Source organism: Lupinus angustifolius, chromosome LG12 (assembly GCF_001865875.1).
Source record: "Lupinus angustifolius cultivar Tanjil chromosome LG12, LupAngTanjil_v1.0, whole genome shotgun sequence".
Taxonomy (NCBI): Eukaryota; Viridiplantae; Streptophyta; class Magnoliopsida; order Fabales; family Fabaceae; genus Lupinus; species Lupinus angustifolius.
The window spans coordinates 15,922,693-15,944,189 of NC_032020.1; the positions used below are offsets into that span (position 1 = coordinate 15,922,693).

The following is a 21,497-nucleotide window of genomic DNA, read 5'->3' on the forward strand; positions in this document are numbered from 1 at the left end:
GCTTCCCAAATCTCTCTTTTTATCACTTTATTGTATATAAACAATGGAGAGAAAAGAAAGTATATATTGATATATATATTAGTATTGTTCATCTCAATTATTATTAACTTTTTAAAAATGATAATTTAATTAATGATAAATGATACACTGATTATGTATACATTGTTATACTGCATAGATTTAATATCAATGATGTAAAATGTTTTGTTAATTATAAATTTAATAATGATTACTTGATTAAAAGATAATGTATGTATATTTCTTTGTGAAGTACATTTGATATGGCAAATGACATTTCCTATAACCTATTGTATGAAGGAAATAATAAATGTTATAAAGAAAATTTGTATATTAACTTTAAGATAATTTCTAGAATATTTGTTTGATATTTTGAAAAACTTGTGTGTAAATTATATTTGTTGTTAATTTTAGTGGTTGATTATCTTTATTATGAATCAAAGTTTTGAATCACTTCTTGTTTTTAATTCTTGAAGCAACCACATATAATTGACCATGATTAAATATTAGTTTATAAAGATATAAACATATACTCTCTAATAATTGACTTTAAAATTTATTAATTGTCATGTTATATGAAATTGTTTTCCGATAAGCTATTGGGAATTGACATACAAGAAATATAAATGATATGTTTAACGTTTCTACTTGACATTATTTTTATTTGCCCACTTCTATATTCTCCATAGACATATTCAACACATTGTATAAGTATATAACAACTATATTTATGGTTTTGGATGAGGTTATTTAAGATTGAATTTTAATATATTGTCAAAATTTTATTATTTGTTTATATATATATATATACACGTTTTTGCCCAAAATTTTCTTCATACTACTATTTCCATTCATGTAATATTATAGAGTTTTTTATTCTTATTATCTTCATATTTATATAGTTATGTATGTTAATCATATTAATATGAATTATGTGCCAATAATATAAAAATTATTTTCATCTATGTGTAAATAATGAATCCCAATATTAATTAATTTAAATTTTTTTGAGGGTTCATAAAATTGGACTTTAGTTTTGGATAATGAATGAACATGAAAAAGAGGATGAAGTGATTGTCCAATATTATGGATTCTTCCTTTTCTTCTTGGTTTTCATCAAAACATCAATATATTGGAGTTAAATTCCTCTCAATTAGGGAAGAGAATAATGTCATATAAAACAAAAACAAAAAACAAAAATGAAATAAATGTTATGTTATTCTATTTATATTTGTAATAATAATTTTATCTTTAAATTAAAATTAGGTATAAAAATAGTATTTATCTATCCCTATTCATTATATTGTTGTCCATGTGTCACGCCTATGACAAACTTGAGATTAATATCTCTACTACTTTTTTCAAATGGGAAGATTAGAGTAAAATTTTGCTAAGTTTAGAACTTCAATGAATGACCCTTATAAAAGTGACATTATCGAATAAAAATGTTTTGGTATAAATGCATCAATACACAGCTGAAAACATATTGGATATGTAAGTAGCCCATAATCTATTTTCACGGTAAATATCTTATTCCACATTTTCTCAAATTTGTTGTCGTTAATATTTCCTACCATGGTGCAATAAACATTAAAATAGCATCAAACTAGAAAAACAACATCTAATCGATCACTTTCTTTTTTCAATTTCCCAAGACATTATACGAAGTTAATCTATAATTTTAAGCATTTCTTCAAGGCTCTCTTTGGGAATGAGTGAGTTTTAGAAGGGAATAAGAGTTTTGTAAAGTTTTTCAGTTGGGAGTTGGATAAAAGAGATAAAATTTTTTTGGAAGGTTTCCCTCCATATGTCTATTTTTAAAATTCTTCAAATTTAGAAATTTTTTGGAGATAAAATATCAAAATAATTAGATATTTTTAGTAACATTATAAAATATATATTATCTTCTTATTATTAATTACATTTTTATAGAAAAAATAAAAATATTTTTTCATTTTCATTAATAACTCTCTCTCATATTTTATGCGGATTTCATTCCATTTCCTTTCAATATAGTTAATACCTGTCTACTTCTCTTTTTGCTTAATCGAAGGTTGAGGACACCGTTCCACAGAGAGAACTTTAATAAAGGAGAGGAAGAGAGAGAAGTGGGAAGAGAGAGAAGAAACTTCACGCTGCTATGTCAATGGTAGTTAGGGTTTTCTGTTGATCCCGCGAAACTTAATTCCTCTGCTGCAATTGTCTCTCTCTTATTTGTTCCTTCTCCTCAAAGCCCTAATTTCAATCCCCCTTGAGATTGAGCATGCTCTTATCTTGCTTTGAATTTTGAGGAGCTGTGATGGGTGCGCAAGAGAAATCACAGGCTAACACTAATTCGATGCAGGTAAGTAATTGAAAAATATTCAGCTTTGACCTAGAAGTGTGACTTATTTGGACCATATAGCTTTTCTTTGCAGACTTATTAAATGCTGTATTTGTTTTGTTCTTTGACCTTAAAACAGCCCACTGCTGACTTTTTGTGAAAATGGTGATAATTCACGTGCTTGAGTGACTGGAATTTTAAGTTTCTTTAATTAAAAATGTAGTCATGATAAAAATTCTGTATCATACAATCAATATTTTGACAATGAATATGATTTATGATATAACATTATGACATAGTTCGATTCATGTAGTTGACTCCATCTAGTGAGTTTAAGGCTTGGTAGTTCTTGTTGTAGTCGTCATGTTACAATTTTTACACCTGGGAATTGTTAAAATCATTACATGGAATGCAAAGTATTCAGCATTGCATCAATCGTTGAGAGGCATATGATTTATTACTCAAGTCTCTGTTCTTATTGGATTTCAGCGTGTCAAAGTTTACTGTCTGAATGATGATGGGAAATGGGATGACCAGGGCACTGGACATGCTGCTGTTGATTATTTGGAGGTTCGTACATCTTTTGGATGTAGCATTCATTTGTTACAAGATCATATATCTTAAATGCATTTTCTCCTTAAGAATTGGTGAATCCCTTAATATTACTAATGACTGATGAACACTGCTTTCTTCTGAAATCTGATAATGATCGAGTCTTCCCCCTTCCCCACAATGAAATTGTGATTCAGTGTTAATGTGTTTTAAACTTTTAACAGTCAAAGAATAGGCGCCCAGTGAGTGTATTACTGTATTTAAATGTGTATGTATATATAGGCGTTTTTTCATTTCTAATTGATCAAACTTCGAGTTTCCTTGATGTTAAATTAATGAAAAAGGCATAACGCAGCACCCAGAAGAGTTGGGTTTATTTGTTTATGATGAAGAGGAGAATGAGACCATGCTTTTGCATCACATCAGTTCTGATGATATTTACAGGAAGCAAGAAGGTAATTTGTAGCTTTCTATGATCTCTCTTCCACTCAATAATGGGTAATGTTCATTTGTTATTCTGTTTATGCTGAAAATATACTAGGGTTCATTGTGTTTTGTAAGTTTGATGGATATTTTCATTCTTCAGATACAATTATCTCATGGAGAGATCCAGAATATGCTACAGAACTGGCACTTAGCTTTCAAGAGACTACTGGCTGCTCTTACATATGGTAACAAATAAGTAGTCATTGTTAATTAATTTACATCCTTTTATCGACTTTGTTACTGCTGCTATGGAATTGAGCATAATTATTATGTTTGTTTGATTCAGGGACCACATTTGCAATGTGCAGAGGAATATGCATTTTAATACGTTAAATAGTAAGTAATCAGAATATAATATCATTATTATCTCTGTCTGTAGGACATGCTTGTGTGTTTTCTGCTATATATGGAGCACCGTTTTGTTTACCTATGGTCTAAAGATGATGTTTTGCTCTATATTTCAGGTGAGCCATTTCACAGTGTTAACAGCGAGTTGAGGGGGTTGCCTGCTATTGAATTATCCACACTCCCTTTGATTATTAAGGTTTGGGCATATGTCCATAAGTTGTTTAATTTTGTTTAAGTTCATTTATAAAAAAAACGGTGGCCCAATGCACGAGGCTCCCAATTAGTGGTGTATGGGGAAGTTAGATGTAAACAGCCTTATCCCTACAAGCAGAGAGTCTGTTTCCGGGATTTGAGCTCGTAACCTCATGGTCACTAAGTTTATTTATGGGTTCACTATTTTAAAAATTCATCTCGTCTCTTCTCCATTTGTTCTCTTCAGTTTTATGAGTTTTCTAGTCAGATTAGCTGGTGGTTCCTTTGTTTATAACCTAGCATTTATAAATTATGAATTAAGTTGGGAGTACTTGTTTCATTTGATGATTTCTTCTAAGTTCCGAGAGAAAGTTGATTTGTAACCATTATTTTTTTCGGTAGTGGTAATGCTTGTTGAATCCTTTTCTTCTTCTGAATTGCAATCCTTCAACTTAGTTTCTAATTTAATTTATTCCAAAAGTAAAATTGGCTGTGCATTACAACTTATCAGTAGGGTAGGCATCAATATCTGTTGTTAAATTTCAACTATATCTAAAGATTGGATCTGCTTCAAACTAAACTTTTTCTACTTTTAGAGCACAGTGCCATAACTTTTTAGGAACTTTGGGATAGCCATTGGCTTTAGTTTTTTTTAAAAACTCTTCACTTCCCAACATTTAACCATAACACTAATTATATATCAACAAAAAAATACTGATCAATTTCATATCAGGCTTAAATAGCTCAATATTATTACAGCATCAATCCTAAGTTATAGTCGGACATTTCTTCGTGTATAAACTCTATAGGTTTATGTACCAATAAGAAACGATAATATAGAGGCTTAGCAACTTTAGTCTCTTGACACATTGACCTGCTAATAATGATAGCAGTTTAGTTGATTGATCTGGGGGCATCGACATGTTCTGCATTGGGATTTGTGTTTAAATTTCATCAAAAACTAGCCTGGGCATGCTGTAGAAGCAATCTTCCCACTACTGTGTTACTAGGATGAGTTGAGAAGTGAGTAGGCTCAGGTTTGCACTGTGCAGTCATAAGGAAATTATAGAAGTGAAGCAATATTATGGGTAATATTGAGTGGGTTTAGCGTTGTATATTTCCTAGCTGATCTGAATTCAGAATTATATTTTCTATATTCTGTTTCTGTTACATCTTTGTACTCACACAGGGTATTGGGAGATGAGAAAGAAACAGTTTTATTTGGTTCAATCCTGAAGATTACAAGGTTTATCCACTCTATTTCCAAAATAACCAAATGGAATTGTGGTTCTGACTTTCAACACTACTACATAACTACTAACTTTTGTTTTACCATACATATAAGTTTCTGCTACACTCACATAAACTCGTTGGAAACTTCTCAGGTTGAATTTTTATCTTTTCGGTTAGGTTACATGTAGGTTCAAGCACAAAATTGAACGCAAGCCACTTCATAAATGCAGCGGAACAGCCATAAATGTCAAATAATTATTTAGACATTTTATGTCGGTTTATCGAAGTTTTTTGTTAGGATCCTATATTAGAAGTGTTATTAAATTATCTGTGACGATAATTCTGCTGTTGTGCATAAATCTTAATAAGATGAGTATTTTGTTGTTGTTTTTGTGATATTGGTTGTCTTCATTTTATTATGATAAAAATTAAAAAACATTTGCATAAATTCTAGGTATTTTGAGTTTCATAGTACATCCATGAATGAGTTGTATAAGGGTACTATGCTATCTGGTTAAAAGCTTTTCTTTGGTAAAAAAAATCACATTTATCAATGAAATTTTAATATTAATCTATTAGATTTTTGCTTGCAGACTGTGGTTGACAGTGGCATTGCAGATCATTTGCGGCTTACAGAACTAATTTTAAATGATGTAAGTACAAAATTTTTGGGTGGTTGATGGTTGTGCATGTTGTGATTTCATAGCATAGGCCAGTGTCCTTCATTCTGCATAATTTAATGATTTTTCATTTTGCTATGGATCTCTCATTCGTTGGAGTTTTATCATTTGATCGCTGTTGGAAAGCATCTCCCATTAATTTACATCACTTGAGCATCAGATTTGGTTAAGATTTGTTTCCTTATTTCCTAAAACTAGAGGTTGTAATTATATTATATGTATGTAAACTTCATCTGCTCAGGATCTAATATCCTGCAAGCAATTCAGAGATCTCTCTATTATGCTTACCTTCAAGTATTTTGAACTTCATTTGCAGCAAAGAGTATGCTGTTATGCTGCATTTGATAGACCCATGACAATGTTATCCCTATATATATGCTAACTAATACTATGATCTCGCCATTGAGGACAATTGATTTAATATAGTTCTCATTTCACTACATGTGGTGGCATGTACTATATAAGTCCGGGATTGGAGACCAAATGGATAACTAGGACTAGATGGCTATATAAAGTCATATAAGGCATCCCATTTGTGCAATGTTCTAGATTTTATTTTCTTAAGTTGTTGATTTTGTCTTATAATCAAACCTTATCTGAAGTTAAATTTGGATAATTTATTACGGTTTATCATGCAAAGTTTGAGATGTTTGTTTGACAATTTAAGATTAAAAAAATCATATTGCTTGATGATATTGTGTCTGTCATGTTATGAATGTGTGTATGGTATAGAAGTAGGGGCACATGTCATAACGGTGATGATAATGCTGTAAAATTATATTTCCACCTTTGTACACCAATGCTATTATAAAAAAATATGTTGTTAATTTATAATAATGCTAATCACTAATGTCTATCTTTTTTGCATCATAAGTTTGTCTATCTTACGCTTTCTGTTTCTCCCTCCCCTGAAGCCTGATTCATACATATTACATCATTCATCTGTCTGGAAAAATGCCTAATACAGAATGTGTAAAGTCAACTTTTGTTCTCATATAGTTTATATGCCCCTGTTTTCATCTGTGTTTATAATGCAGCAAGAATTTTTTCCAAAGCTGGTAGAAGTATTCAGAGTTTGTGAAGACTTGCAAAATATGGATGGCCTTCACATGATTTTTGAAATAGTCAAAGGGATCAGTCAGTATTTATGTCTATCTTATTTTGATTTGGATCTGCATGTTGTCATCTATGTCTGTATTCATTCCTGTTATATGTTTGTTCTCTTGCAGTTTTGCTTAATAGTACACCAATTTTTGAGAGAATCTTCAGCGATGATTTTATAGTGGACATCATTGGTGCCCTCGAGTGTAAGTTCATTTTTTCAGAGATTTCGTTTCCAATTAAGTGAGGTGACCTTTTCATATTTATCCATTATATAATGCAAATATGTTTTTCCCTCTCTTTTCTTTCTTAAATAATTTTCTTTTGAACAAACCCTCCTAAAGTAAAAATGTTTTGTTGAACAAACCCTCCTAAATTAAAAATGTTTTGTTGAACAAACCCTCCGAATTTTTCTGTTAAACAGCTAAGTGATAGTTTTCTGTTACCTCTAAAGACTTCTGAACCACTTGTATTCAGATGATTCAGAGGCTCCTTGTGTTCAAAATCATCGAAAGTTCTTAAAGGAACATGTTGTCTTTAAGGAGGTATGTTTAGTCTTATGTTTTATTTACGGTCAGAAGCAATGCATTAGATAGATCTGTATGTGTCATTGTGCTAGGAAATTTTACCTTGGTATTTTATCCATTTTTCCATTGTAGGCCATACCTATAAAAGATCCTCTTGTGTTGTCAAAGATACATCAAACATATAGAGTTGGCTTTTTGAAGGTTTGAACCTTTTTAAAGTTTTTTTGTTGCTGGTTTCTTCTTTAATTGGTTATTTACCTTATCTTTCCACTTTCAGGATGTTGTTTTGGCTAGACTCTTGGATGAGGCTACTGGTGCTAATCTTAACAAAATGATACATGCAAACAATGCTGTTGTAAGATTTGATTAATATAAAATGAAGACTTCTCATTTTATATAATGAGTATTGCCTTTTTTGTTGACTGATCTGTTACTTTTTAGGTAGTTTCTTTGTTGAAGGATGACAGTGCATTTATCCAGGAGTTGTTTGCTAGGTTAAGATTGCCCACTACCTCTCTAGAATCCAAGAAAAACTTGGCAAGTCTTGATGAAGATATTGTTTCATTTTTTTCTTTTCATGTATACTTGAAATTTTTAGAGATATTGGGATGCAATGGAAAATCATTGCCTTCCCTTTTTGTAGATGATAATTAGGAAGAATGGGAAGTTAAAGGTTGCAGGTTAATAGTCTATATATGAAACCATTAAGAAGGACTTAGATTGACTTTTTGAAGACTTGGTTAATGTTGCCGATTTTAATTTTCAATGTTACCCTTATAATTTTTTAGTTGAAAATTATCGGTAAAAAGAGATTGTGAAACTTGCGAGGTCACCTAATTCATAACTGTACTATTAAAGTTAATTCATAACTTGATTTTTCCCTTGCCGGAGATATAGCTTTTATATTGAGATTTTATTTAGCGTGGAGTTTTTCTATCTTGTATTTTGTAGTGTTTAAATGTCAATGCTGTCTTGTTTGATGCCCATAATTTTATTAACTCTGATTTTTTATTTAAATACAATTTTCCTCTTCCCTGGGATGGACAGGTCTCTTTCTTGCATGAGTTTTGTAGTTTAAGCAAGAGCTTATCGACGGTCCAGCAGCTTCGTCTTTTTAGGTATGTTACATTTAGGCTGGTACATCATGACGCATTATGTTCTACTGCTTGTTTTGCTTTATCAATTTATGACTTTATCCTGTTCGAATGTTATCTTTGTAATTATTTTGGCAGAGTTTGGCAATACGTCTCAAGGTTGCTTCTGTTTATTCTTTTGATGAGTAATTCGGTTAAGTTATCAAAAACTGGTGTTGCTTCCATTCTCTACCTCCCCTTATTTTGGGAGCGTATGGTAGCTTTCCGTGAAAACTAATTCTCCTTAGTCTGTTGTAAACTTAAGTATGTTATCACGAACTTCATTTACGTTTGTCAACTATTCCTCACTGGGAATATCTCTAAGAATAATTTACACGTGCATCATACTATTCTTCACATACTGTACATCACCACGTTCTTGCTAGAAAGGCAAATTTTGATATAGTTGTGAAAAGTCATGCCTATAGGAGCAATTTTGGATGCCAACTATTACAAGTAACTTTTGACTTTAGCTCTTATACCTAACTCGTGTTTCATATTTTCATTTTGCTGTTTATTCTAGTTTTGGAAACTTATTGAATGCCATTGGTTTTTAGTTGTAAATTATGTTTTCTTTTTTGCAGAGATCTAATGAATGAAGGCATCTTCGATGTTGTCAGCGATGTTTTGCAATATCAAGACAAGAAGCTTGTGCTAACTGGGTATTGATTTCCCTTTTGTCACTATGACTGTTCTATTTCCACTTTTCTCATGAATAATTTCTAATAGGAAATCATTGTGATGGTTGCAGAGCAGATATTCTCATGCTCTTCTCAAGTCAAGATCCTAACCTTTTACGATCCTATGTTGTCCGCCAAGAAGGAATTGTACTTCTAGGACTTTTGGTATGTTTTGTATGCAAAGTTGCAAATGAAACCACATATGTTTTCTAGATGACATGTATGTATAAAGAATTAACAGAACTCAAAAGCTGGTGAACCTATATTCAACGTGCTTCCTCTCTATCCTGTCATTCTTAAACCAGAAGTCAATGAAGAAATTATTAAAATCTAATTATTGGAGGTTGAAATAGGTGCTTTCTAAGTTCTAACCTTGATCGGTTGATTTATTATGTATCTAGTTTATTCCAACAGTTATTTATTAGTCATGCTATTATGTACAGGTTAAGGGAATGATAACAGATTTTGAAGAGAACATGCACTGCCAGTTTCTCGAGATTCTCCGAAGCTTATTGGATTCATGTACTTTGTCTGGACCACAGGTTCTGTTTCTACCACTTTCTTAGACCTCTCAAAAACTCATATCTGTAATCTTGTTTGTTAATGATTTTCAAATAGTCTAAATTTCTTGGCTAAAATATGTTTTGGAACTCTTGTACTGACCATTTGGCTATCACCAAGGGAACCCCTCCATCAGTGGATTTGAGGGGTTTGCTACTTCATGATACTATGGGTTATTTAGTTTTTATGGGAGAAACCTTATCTTCAATTAATAATTTTGTTGAGTTTAAGCTCAGTATCCTGACGAGTTCTTTTGAATTTACTTGCATTTTTTATTATTAACATATTAAGTTCTATTTGGTAATTCTCTTTGCTCATTGTCATTTATGTTTAATCTTTTCTGTTAGTGATATTGTTTATTTATTGTCAGTTAGTTTTCACGTAAGATGGGCGTCATTTTTATAATGAGATAGTAATTCCTAGACTTGTTTTAGTTTAATCTGACAGAAGGACACTATTATTGACATATTTGTTGAACAGAGGGACGCTATTATTGACATATTCTTTGAGAAGCATTTGGGTCAACTGATCAATGTTATAACCAATTCATGTCCTTCAGAAAATATTACTGATGCAAATTGCAAATCAGTATGTGTTGGAAGAAGTGTTCAGCGTCCGGGTGGGACAAAGTCCGAGATACTGTCAAACATTTGTGAATTACTTTGCTTTTGTGTTCTACATCACCCATATAGGATAAAGTATTTCCTTGTTGCTCTGCAATAATCAAAATGACTTTTTCTAATTTTCGTGACGTTTGATTTTTATAGAAAATGAAAATTAATGTCATGGATCTCTCTCTGCTGTTAACAGGTGTAACTTTCTTCTTAATAATGTGATTGAAAAAGTTTTGCTACTGACACACAGAAGAGAACGATACTTAGTTGTTACTGCTGTCCGGTTTGTTCGTACTATTCTCGCCCACCACGTAAGTATTAACTCATGCAGATACTGTATTTTTTAATGAATTCTGGGGAAAATTCAATTATGGTTGAAGAATACAAGGATGATACTAGTTTTAGGACAAGGCTCCTCTTAAGCGAGCTTGTCTCTGAAGCAAGCATGGGTGTATCCAACACTAGATCATTTAGTGGGTTAAGTTCATGATGCACTTCAGGTTAAATTAAAGATGGATGCACCATTACTTGGTCAGACTTGAACCTCATTATTTTATCAAAATAAATGGTCATCCTTATAGGAGCACTGTCCATTTGGCTGCTTTCGATACAATTACTTGAACTTAATTTCATGCAAGTAACCAATGTAATTGTAGCCTGGAAATAGCCTCTTCGCTTGCAAGGGTAAGGTTGCGTGTATCTTCCTTCTTCAGACCCACTAGGTAGGAGCCTCTTGCACTAAGTACTCTTTAACCAAATTTATTGTAGCCTTGGGGATTTGAACTTTTTCTATTCTGGTTTTCTTTTTTCTTGTTAGTTTTGTTGTGTTTCAATGTAATTACAATGTTTTTCCTGCAAATTTCAGGCAGGTGCTCCTTTCATGCCGTACAGCTAACAGTTTGGAGTGTTAACTTGCAGGATGAACATGTGATAAATTATTTTGTTCAGAACAATGTTCTAAAACCAATTGTAGATGTCTTCGTTGCTGATGGCAGCCACTACAATCTACTCAACTCTGCAGTTCTAGAGCTTTTTGAGTTTCTTCGGAAGGTGCCAATCTTTAATATGTATTCACTTTAAATTTGAAATGCCTCAAGCAATTTGTGCTGATAATGTTGCATTATGTAGGAGAGTCTGAAACCATTGCTGATATATATAGTTGATTCTTTCTGGGACCAGCTGGTGAAATTTGAGTATTTGATTTCCATTCAGTCACTGAAAATAAAATATGAGCAGGTATACTGTCTTGTGTTTTTACCCACTTGATTTCTGTGCCAAGAACATTAGGTTTGAGTTTACAATCTTCCTTGCAGTGTTTGGATAATGGTGGGATAAAAGGTGCTGCTGCTATAGTGGACCCTCGAAGACGAATTGATGAGCGGGCTCTGGAGAAAGAAGAGGAGCACTATTTTAATGAAGACAGGTAAATATCTTCATAATAATTGTAGAGGATTTAATGCATCCTGGATGTAGTCTCTTGACTTTTTGCAACTTGATTAGTGACGAGGAAGGTATAGCCTCTGCTTCTTCTCGGCCTAATGAGAAAAGACCGCAACAACCTATATCCAATGGAGTTGCTGCAAGCTATTCGAATTCAAGGTAGACTTATATTTCATATGTTTTGTTAGTTCAATTTTTTGAAGTCCATATATGTGAAGTTCACCTCGCTTGATTTTCAGTCCTTGGTCTTGTGAACTTGTTGATTATGATGATGATGAAGATTACAGGCCATCACCAAAGAAGCTGCCTGAATCGTCTGAGAAAGGGACAATGGAGTCTCTGAGGCAGAAAAGGAAATTACCTTCAAAGGATAAGATGCCTAAACTTGTGAAGAAGCATAAGTTATCCAAGAACTCAAAATCTAAAGATAGTGTTTTTTCTGCTTTGTGTTCAACATTGAGCCAAGCTTTGGTACCTGGCAAGAAAATCACTACAAACAGTCATACAGCTGTTCAAACAGTTGAAGGGAAAATGAGCTCAAGTGAAGACAATCAGGATGAAAGGCCAAATATTTCTAGAAGCTGCTCTGATAATAATAGCAACAAAGTAGCTGAAGGTAACCATGTAGAGAAAGAAACTGCAGCCTCTAGAAGCTGTTCTGATTGCCTGTGTGGCACATCAGATAACATACCGATGAGTGGAGAAGATCGTCAATTGGTTCCTTCAAATTCCTCGCCAGAGATGGCAGTAAATGGATCATAAGCTTTTAGAATAGTTTGCTGGAAGTCAGATTGTTTGTTCTGCTTGACTCTCAAATAGCTGAGACAAAGGAATATTAAGTACTAGGGACATGTTGAGATACTGTACAGCGCTATTAAGTGGTTGGGAAGATAATTAATACAGCCAGTGGGTGGATCGGCTCCTATACTCCAGGCTGCTATTTTGATCATTTAGCTTAGTAATTGTTGCTTTTGTATAACATTCTCAGACTTCTTTCTTAACTCAATTTTTACCTAATCCAGCTCATTTACTTTTATAGTTTTTGCTAGAAGAATCATGGTGTGGATTGTGGTGATCATGTTATCACCAACACCATTTTCGTTATTTGAACTTGGTGATAGAGGGCGCCAATGTTTGCCCTACATAAATTTTCCTTTTTGGTTTTCTTTTGTTTTTTGGGCGGTGGATGTGCTAGCAGGGATATATATGTTCAGTAATTTCTTGGGCCAAAATTTAACAAGATGTTCGGGAACCCCATCCATTGTAAACATGTATTGAACTGGATTCACATTTGTTTTCCGCAGATCATGATTTACAGTGTATTTTGATTTTGATTTCAACTGATATCGAAGTTTTAATTGCCCGACCTTTATACGACAGCCTTATTTCTCTTTTCATTGTTTGACTGTGGCTGAAGTAGGCCTGTTTATGGTTGTGTTATATTTGGTTTAGACCATGGTGTACTTAACGTTGGGTTTGTTTGATTTGGCACAATTGTTCCAAATTAGAAACACATTTGGGAGTCTAACGGATATATAAAGGGCTTGAGATGAAATCTGTTAAGCGAGTTCTTATTTTATAAACCTTCAGTTTTTTGTTAAACTGATTAAAGTGAAGATTGTAATTCTTACAAAGTACAAATACTAGCTTTAGTCCTTTACCATCTTCCATTGTAAACATTTGCAATTTGTATTATGCTATCCAGCTTTCAAGGATTTACGATCTAATGACATAACTAATAGTAAAATCTCTGAAAAAGTAGTTTCTAAATATTACACTAGGCTTGATTTGGAGAGGTGTCGCTGGAACAGAACGACTCGGTCGTAAGTACATTGTCATGCAGTTAATACAAGTGAGGTGGTGTGCGTGCATCATCGGATTTTGGGACACGTGTTAATTCTGCTGCAAATGTGTCGCCACTAACTCCGCATTCTCGTAACTTAGGAACATCCACGTGTGACTCATTCAAACACGTGTTATCCAATCCACTATTCTTCCCCATGCCATGTTAGTCTCGTCTCTATCTGCTATAATTTACTAACCCTTGTCTCTGTTTGTTTGTTTGTTTGTTTTAGTGGTTAGGATTGCATATTGTTGCTTGATTGTAGTGCATAGTTAGTGGAAATCAATCAAGCAATTAAGATGAACAGCGGAAGCAGCAACTTAGAGACACGGTCAGTATTGGATGAGTTAAGTAGCTTTAACAAAGGAGGACTCTTCGATCTTGGACACCCTCTTCTTAACCGTATTCTTGAGAGTTTCGTCAAAGCTGCAGGGGTACATCCCTTATAATCAATAACATTACATTTTCATAACAAAAAAATGTTACAAAAACAATAATAAATGTTATCACTCTAATGTGTTGCTTCACTTGTTTTAGATAGGTGCTGTTCAAGCTGTGTCCCGTGAGGCCTATTTCACTGCTGTTCAAGGTGCAATGGAACGCTTTCCCCCCACTTTTTTTTAATGCTTTTATGATTTTATGTTCATCTCCACTCATATGGGGTGGTGTATTTTTATTGATGGAATACTTATGGTCATCAACTTTAAGTGTTAAATCTTTAACATGCAATGTTTTTTTTAAAATTATATAAATTATTTAATGTTGATACAGGTTCAGGGGGGCTAGATAATGCAGGTGGTATGCCTCTAGAAGTTGGTGGCAAGAAACATCGTTTCCCTGGTCTCAGAGGTACATACGACACACTTCTTGGTCTATTGAAATGTGAATCTTAAAAATGATTGAAGTTGAAATTACATTGAACCCCTGACAATTTCCATTTTTCATATTTATGAAATAACCTATAATACTTACTTGGTTTTTTCTCTTTTTGTTTTGCACATGCAGGAGAGACAAGCAGCAAATCCATTGAAGCTATGGTGAGTTTTATAAATTTTGAATATTATATATGAACTTAATTTTCCCACATGAAACTGCCATTATCGTGTTCCATAAGTGAACATGTAATGTTAATTTGAGCTACAAATCAGGTGAGCCTTTGGTATATTCTGTAGTTTTTTTCATTAACTGTTCTCTTTTTTCCTGACGCAGGTGAAAAATACTGGCAAAGAGTCCTTTCAATGGGGTAATGATATATATATACTCTCTCAACCTGAAGAATCTGCTAATGATTAGTAATTGTGTTAAGTTATGTAATACATCATATTTGCCAAACTTGCAAGTCTAACTACACTTTATAATTTAGTCATGCCCATGATATTTATACTGTTTAGCTCTGTTAGTATTAACAAACTTGCAAGATTTCACAGATTTTTGTAAAATGCAGGATTGGCTGCAGGAATATATTCAGGTCTCACCTATGGGCTGAAGGAAGCTCGTGGAGCTCATGATTGGGTAATCTTTTAATTTCTAAATGATAATAACGTGAATAATAGTATAATACATGCACAAAAAGTTGACATGGTAATTTATTTTGTTTGATACAGAAAAATAGTGCAGTTGCTGGAGCACTTACTGGGGCGGCACTTGCAGTTACATCAGACAACTCATCTCATGAACATATTGTGCAATGTGCTATCACTGGAGCAGCAATCTCCACTGCTGCAAATCTTCTAACTGGGATATTTTAAACGATTTCCCTGTTTAAGATTTGCTTGAGGTTCAAAATTTCTGTGTTATGAACTGTGATTATCATACTCTTAGATGCTTCAGTTGAACTTGCTAGGATTTCAATTTGTTAGCAATATGTCCTGGTTTCACATATCTCCAAGTTCTCTGTTTCTGGTACTTGTGCGCTGTGAAATTTGAACTGAATATCCAGTTTTAATTATAATGTTTGTGACAATCATTTTGGAAGTGTGAAATGAAGCCTGGCTACACACACATATATAAGCAATTCAACGAAAGTAGAATTGATTTTTTTGTAGAAACAAATTGATTTTTTTAACCAAGTAGGTTATTATTCCTCTATTATGCAGGAGTGCAAAGATCCTCAAATGTAATATGTTCTTGTCTTCCATTTGTGTGAATAGTTGGTTATTAGAGGATACAGGGAATCTCAAGTTTTCATTTCTTTCCAAAAATTAAGTGTTTTACTTCCAAAAGCGAATCAGACTCCTCTCCATTATTCGAGAGATAAGTTATTGATTTTGCATTTAGGTTCGAGGAGAGAAATGTCATGCGCTTCTTTATGATGTACTTTCACTTAACCCTCCAAATGCTAATAATGACTTTGGTGCAAACTTTAGAAGTTACCACTATTTTTTCAGAACTTATGATTTAGGGTACAAAATAATAAGTCAAGTTGAATAACAAGAGTGGATCACTTTTAAGGGGAAAACCTTTTTTTTAATATTTGAAAATAGTTTTACTTGATCAAAATTTCTGAAATACATACTATTGACACTCACTATTTTTATTGTTCTCTGCCCATATATTTGGGATCCTATCAAAATTATAAATCTTTGTTTCTAGCAAATATCTCCTCCATGTGCAAAAAAATTACGCCATATTAGCATGTCTGTAATGATTTTTCTGTTCCTTAGGAAAGACTGTGACAAAGTGTAACACAGATATTGAGTGATCAGGCGAATATATATATGCATTATATGGGCAGGTTCCAAGTCCTCTTTTATTGAACTGGAATACATTATTATTTATGTTTTCACAATTATGCTTGTGAAGGAATACAAATATGAGTTTGAGAAGATTGAAGGCGAGAAATTTATTCACTAAAAAACAAATTAAGGGTTACCGAAATTTTGGTTTTTAAGGGAAGGAGGGAAGAATCAAAGATTAGGAGTATGATGAGATGATTCACGTACTAAAATTGAGTTATGTTAGATAATGTCACTTTCTGAATACATAAGGCTAAAGTTGACATATTATTTTCAGAAAAATCTACCTAAAATATTTTCTAAAAGGTACCTATAACTAAAGTCGCAAACTCTCATTTTTAAGTCACATTTTTCTCACTTTTCTAATCACTAAATAAATCTGTGAATTTATTGACCCAATCAACAAGCTATTAAATAAGTTATAATACTTTATGAGTGTAATATATTACTATAATACTTTATGAGTGTAATATATTACTATAAAGATTCACACATATTATTAATCACTATATTATTAATGTTTATTTAAGTTGTTTTTATTGTAGAGTCAATAATTATTAAATATAAATAATAAATAACACAATAATAATATATAAAACTTACTTTCACTACATACATTTTTTTTCCTGATATATCTATTTACTGTCAATCATTTGATTTATATATAGTCAAATCCACCTTGTTATTTTCTTCTTCTTAAGAGTCATGGATTTGGAATATTCAATATTTGTTTCTTTGGACTATCTTTTTCTTGAATTTAGGGAATATTTTCAAGCCTAGGGGTGGCAATGCGGGCCAGTCCGACCCGGCTTGGTTTGCCTTTGGCCTGTCAGAATATGGGCTGGTCCGACCCGATCCTTATTGTTAAAAGGGTTCAAAATACCAGCCCGACCCATATTTGGTAGGGCTGGCACGCCGGTAGGCTGGCCCGTTTTTTTTTTTAAACACACATTAAAGCTTTCTGGCAAAAATAAATAATTCAAACAATTCATAAATGTCTTTAAAAACAAAAAATCACAAACAAAAGATACAATCTCATAACAACATATTGTATTGGTACAAAACTTGTAAATTCTAAACAATAAACCATCAAGTCTTAAACTTTTAGACTCCTACTTCACAATAGAGCTTATAAATCCTAAGTTTTAAAAAGTGTATATAAATCAAAACTATTATATTATAAATCAATTAGAATAAAATATACATATTACTCAATTTAATTTGAATTCGACTACATTAAAAATATAAATTGAAACTCAGTCGAATTCAATTAATTTTCCAAAAGGAATCAAAATCATTAGTTATGTTTGAGTTTCCAATTTTCCATTTCAATTAATTAAATGTTTAAATTTGATTCAAACACCCCTGAAACTCCACATTTATCTTATAACAAGTACAATAATTGGATAAGAGTGAAGATAATAAATAAGTATATATTAAATGTTCATTTCACAAAGAGAAATAAGAATTATATGCTTAAGGATTCAAACATAAGTTAAAATTGTAAAAGTTTAATCTTAATTGCAATGAGCAACATGATAGACAAATGAACTTTAATCTTAATGTTGGTCTGCCAGGCCAGTCAGGCCTGACCCTCCATGGCCCGTCTAAAAAACAGGCTTCCAAATCAAGTTTAATATGGGCTTTTGGCTAAAACCCCTAGCCCAACCCACTAAAACACCTATCTGAACGGGCTAACCCGTCGGGTGAAGCCCATTTCCCTCTTCTTTTTAAGAAAGTATATAAATAATACATAACGGTTAATTTTACAAATCAAAAGTGAAAACAGATCAATAAAAATCGGAGTTAGTAAATAGGAACCCTAATTGCTAATCTCAGATCTCAACCTCCAAAGAAGCGATTGATCTTCTAGGCAGCAACTCCTCCTACCCAGGTAACTATGATTTCGCTATTTCACAATTCTTGTGAATCTTTTCAAGGTCCAAATCCTCTTATCAATTCCCTTCCTATCAATTTTTTTATGCGCTTTTAGATTTTCTATTGTACCGTCGATCGTTGTAATTTTTCCATGCACTGGACTTGCCTAACCCTTGAATTTTTCTGCAATTATAATGTTACTCTTATATATACATATCAAAAGGATTTGTCCAGTTTCACCGTTTAGTTTTTCTGTTTTTGAAGATTCTTCAATTGCACTTGAATTACCGTTGTTATTTTTTAACATTGGAGCTAGGATGCTGGTGCACTTCACAATAGTACTCTACAATGTTTTATATTCTTTTTTTGAATTTTAACACTATTATAGATGAAAATATCACCTTGATTTGGTAAACAAATGGCATTTTATCATGTTTACAATGAAATGCTAACTATTAAGACAGCGTTCCTCTCTTTTAATTTAAGATTTATGCTTTACTGTTAACCAATCTGAGATCCGTTACATGAAGCTTTCAATCATGACATACGTGTAAACGACAAGAGTCATTTAGCTTAAAATGTATAAGTGCAATAAATTAGCTTTTCACAAAGTAATAACCCACCACAGGCCAATATCTATGTCTTTAACTGAAAAGTGGTCCTCATTGTTTTACCTACCTCAAAAATTTAAACGCCCCAGGAGTACTACTGTTTCACTGTATGTATTTCTTCTATAGTTCTGGTTTACTTATGTTTTTACTCTGGTCCATGTAAAATTATTTTATTAGTTAAACACTAAATAACTTTGACCAATTTTACAAGAACTAAGATCATATTTAATCCTATAATCAGTAGTTTTTTTTTGGAATATTGTAATGGAATAACACACATGAGATATTGAATTGAGGAGAGGGGATAAGGAGAGAATCCTGATATACCACTTTACTCATCATTCCCATGGTGCTTTGAAGCTTTATAGTTTTGAATGTTCTTTCCAACTGAAGCACTTCTTTGTTATTGAACATTCTTTTGCCTCCTTTTGATGCACTGGAGAATGAGAATAAGCAGCGTAAATAGAATATTATATTATACTTTCATTCCCTATTATTCTGTCTTTGTTTCTTTTTTCTTGAATCTACCTTAAACTCTTGAACAGATCGTTGTCGATATTAGATTCCAAGATCAAGAACCATGCTCCTATTTTCTTTTAGAAATTATTTTATAAATTTAAAAGTAAAGCTTATAGTGATTATTTTTTTCCTCATCATACACATCAAGCGTCAAGTGCTGCAAGGATCAAATTAATGTGACTACGTGAGGACCCATATGCTTATTTCTTCATACGCGAATGGTCAAAGACTCAATCTTATGTCTACTATCCTTCTCTTGCCTCACAGTAACTTTTAGTTTTGCATGAAAAGACGTCATAACTAGAGGAAATGAAGTACCAAAAGTGTAACAATTAGGAAACTTAATAGCATAAGCATTAACTTCATGTTTATCTTGGCTAGGGGATCATTCTTTTGTTTGTAATTTGCTTCCATTTCCGTTTTGGGTTAGTTAAAAAGACAGCTGGAGTTGATTTTTTTTGTTATAACCTGAATGAATTTGGGATGTTTAATTTCAGGTTTCGGATTACTATTGATTGCAATTAGTTGTCTGGGAACTTTGATGCAATAGAGCTTGTCTGTTATAAAAGATACCGTTTTTGAGGATATAGAACATGTCGAGTAAGAAGGAAGAGAAATCACAGGCTGCGGCTGAAAAAATCAAGGCTGCAGCCTTGAGTGCTGCTAAAGGTCTTAGTCGTGCCCAGGCTGAAAGGGCAGCAACTGCTGCTGCCCGAAATGTGAATGCATATGGTCAGAAGGAAGAAGGGCCTAGCAGATGGCAGGAGAAGAGGGAAGCCAAGAGGCAGATGTATTTGATGAGTACTGAGAAAGCTGTCAAATTGGGTGAAAGAAAAGACCTTAAGCCTACAATGACGGCTATCGGTGGCACAGCACAGTGCCAAAAGTGTTTCCAAAGTGGCCACTGGACATATGAGTGCAAGAATGAACGGGTTTACATTTCAAGACCATCCAGGACCCAACAACTTAAGAATCCTAAATTGAGGGTGAATGTGTCTGCAACCTATGATTTGGATGATAATAATAATCCTGATGCTAAGGAGGAAAAGGCTAAAGTGAGGTCTAAAAAAACCAAAAGGAAACACCGGTCTGACTCTGATTCTGGTAGTGACAGTGAGGATTCAGTTTTCGAGACTGACAGTGGCAGTGGTTCATCATCAGTTACAGGGTCAGATTCTTCAGAAAGTAGTTCAGGTTACAGTTCATCATCTGATTCAGAAGAAGAAAGAAGGCGGAAGAGGAAGAAGAAGCAGAAGAGAGGAAGACGCAGTAAGAGGTACAGTTCATCTTCAGAATCATCCGATTCAGACTCTGATTCTGCTGATAGAAGCAGCCAGAGAAAGAAGAGGCATAGTCGAAGACGCTAAATGAGACTGGAGAATATGTGGATCTGTCAAGAGTTACCGGCTCCAAGATACAACAAACATGAAGTTTAAGCTGATGTAGCACTTATTGTTATATGGTAATGTAGAATAAGCTTTGCTAGATTTGCTTGGCATGTATCTCTGTTCTTTAACAACTTCATTGACTTGAAAACTCTCAGTAGTTAGATTTGATCTTTCTCGTTAAACTTTATCGATGTGTGCCCTTATGCATTGTGAGATATTTAAGTGTTGGATGGTTTTTTTGCACTTGATGCAAGTTCTTAATTTTGTTTTTTGCACTATGCAAGTTCTTAATTTTGTTTTTTGCATTTGATGCATTTCTTAATGTTGTCATACTCAGGTACTATCGTTTCAACATAGTTCAAGTTTGTCATAACTTAGTGATTACATATTTTCTATTCTGAAGGTTTCTTGCATTTTCTTGACATCAAATTAGTTGAGGTTGAGATCCTTAAGTAAGGGCTTGAATTATTATGGAGTTGCTGTTGACTATGGTTTGGATTGATGGTATTGGATGGAGTGGAAGGAAGCTGAATGGAATCATTGAGTTCCATTGTGGGATTTGTCTAATAATGATGGAGTGGAATTATATATTGGTAGGACAATACAACAACAATCTAGCTTTTATTCCACTTGTG

General features: G+C 33.1%; 3 protein-coding genes across 6 annotated transcripts; all 3 read left to right on the forward strand.

The window, feature by feature from the left end:
* Nucleotides 2,043-12,813, forward strand: LOC109361464 (serine/threonine-protein phosphatase 4 regulatory subunit 3-like). Of its 2 annotated transcripts, none has more exons than XM_019606923.1 (24): nt 2,043-2,362; nt 2,831-2,911; nt 3,249-3,348; nt 3,480-3,564; nt 3,666-3,715; nt 3,844-3,923; nt 5,746-5,805; nt 6,870-6,969; nt 7,062-7,139; nt 7,411-7,478; nt 7,593-7,661; nt 7,738-7,815; nt 7,902-7,997; nt 8,508-8,578; nt 9,178-9,255; nt 9,345-9,438; nt 9,717-9,815; nt 10,282-10,532; nt 10,645-10,759; nt 11,367-11,498; nt 11,577-11,684; nt 11,762-11,871; nt 11,949-12,047; nt 12,128-12,813. In XM_019606923.1, the coding sequence occupies exons 1-24, from the start codon at nt 2,318-2,320 to the stop codon at nt 12,648-12,650; spliced, it is 2,670 nt and encodes an 889-aa protein (XP_019462468.1). In that variant the 5' UTR covers nt 2,043-2,317; the 3' UTR covers nt 12,651-12,813. The 2 variants fall into 2 exon arrangements, with proteins under 2 accessions (XP_019462468.1, XP_019462469.1); XM_019606924.1 differs by having other exon boundaries at nt 10,315-10,532.
* LOC109361719 (outer envelope pore protein 16-2, chloroplastic) lies at nt 13,958-15,697 on the forward strand. The gene is made up of 7 exons (XM_019607254.1): nt 13,958-14,165; nt 14,269-14,320; nt 14,503-14,580; nt 14,737-14,768; nt 14,941-14,974; nt 15,176-15,243; nt 15,336-15,697. The coding sequence occupies exons 1-7, from the start codon at nt 14,031-14,033 to the stop codon at nt 15,477-15,479; spliced, it is 543 nt and encodes a 180-aa protein (XP_019462799.1). The 5' UTR covers nt 13,958-14,030; the 3' UTR covers nt 15,480-15,697.
* LOC109362206 (zinc finger CCHC domain-containing protein 10-like) lies at nt 18,197-21,121 on the forward strand. 3 transcript variants are annotated; one of them, XM_019607844.1, is made up of 2 exons: nt 18,197-18,360; nt 19,966-21,121. In XM_019607844.1, exon 2 carries the CDS (start codon nt 20,068-20,070, stop codon nt 20,839-20,841), a length of 774 nt encoding a protein of 257 aa, XP_019463389.1. In that variant the 5' UTR covers nt 18,197-18,360; nt 19,966-20,067; the 3' UTR covers nt 20,842-21,121. The 3 variants fall into 3 exon arrangements, with proteins under 3 accessions (XP_019463389.1, XP_019463388.1, XP_019463391.1); XM_019607843.1 differs by having other exon boundaries at nt 18,244-18,360; nt 19,972-21,121; XM_019607846.1 differs by having other exon boundaries at nt 18,244-18,360; nt 20,058-21,121.

What these genes read in the sequence shown, in the direction of transcription:
- LOC109361719 (XM_019607254.1), top strand. Translation starts at nt 14,031, where the DNA reads ATGAACAGCGGAAGCAGCAACTTAGAGACACGGTCAGTATTGGATGAG. An exon ending in CTATTTCACTGCTGTTCAAG is followed by an intron (nt 14,321 to 14,502) that starts GTGCAATGGAAC and finishes ATGTTGATACAG; the next exon opens with GTTCAGGGGGGCTAGATAAT. An exon ending in CTCGTGGAGCTCATGATTGG is followed by an intron (nt 15,244 to 15,335) that starts GTAATCTTTTAA and finishes TGTTTGATACAG; the next exon opens with AAAAATAGTGCAGTTGCTGG.
- LOC109361464 (XM_019606923.1), top strand. Translation starts at nt 2,318, where the DNA reads ATGGGTGCGCAAGAGAAATCACAGGCTAACACTAATTCGATGCAG. An exon ending in AACATGTTGTCTTTAAGGAG is followed by an intron (nt 7,479 to 7,592) that starts GTATGTTTAGTC and finishes TTTCCATTGTAG; the next exon opens with GCCATACCTATAAAAGATCC. An exon ending in TTGTACTTCTAGGACTTTTG is followed by an intron (nt 9,439 to 9,716) that starts GTATGTTTTGTA and finishes TATTATGTACAG; the next exon opens with GTTAAGGGAATGATAACAGA.
- LOC109362206 (XM_019607844.1), top strand. Translation starts at nt 20,068, where the DNA reads ATGTCGAGTAAGAAGGAAGAGAAATCACAGGCTGCGGCTGAAAAAATC.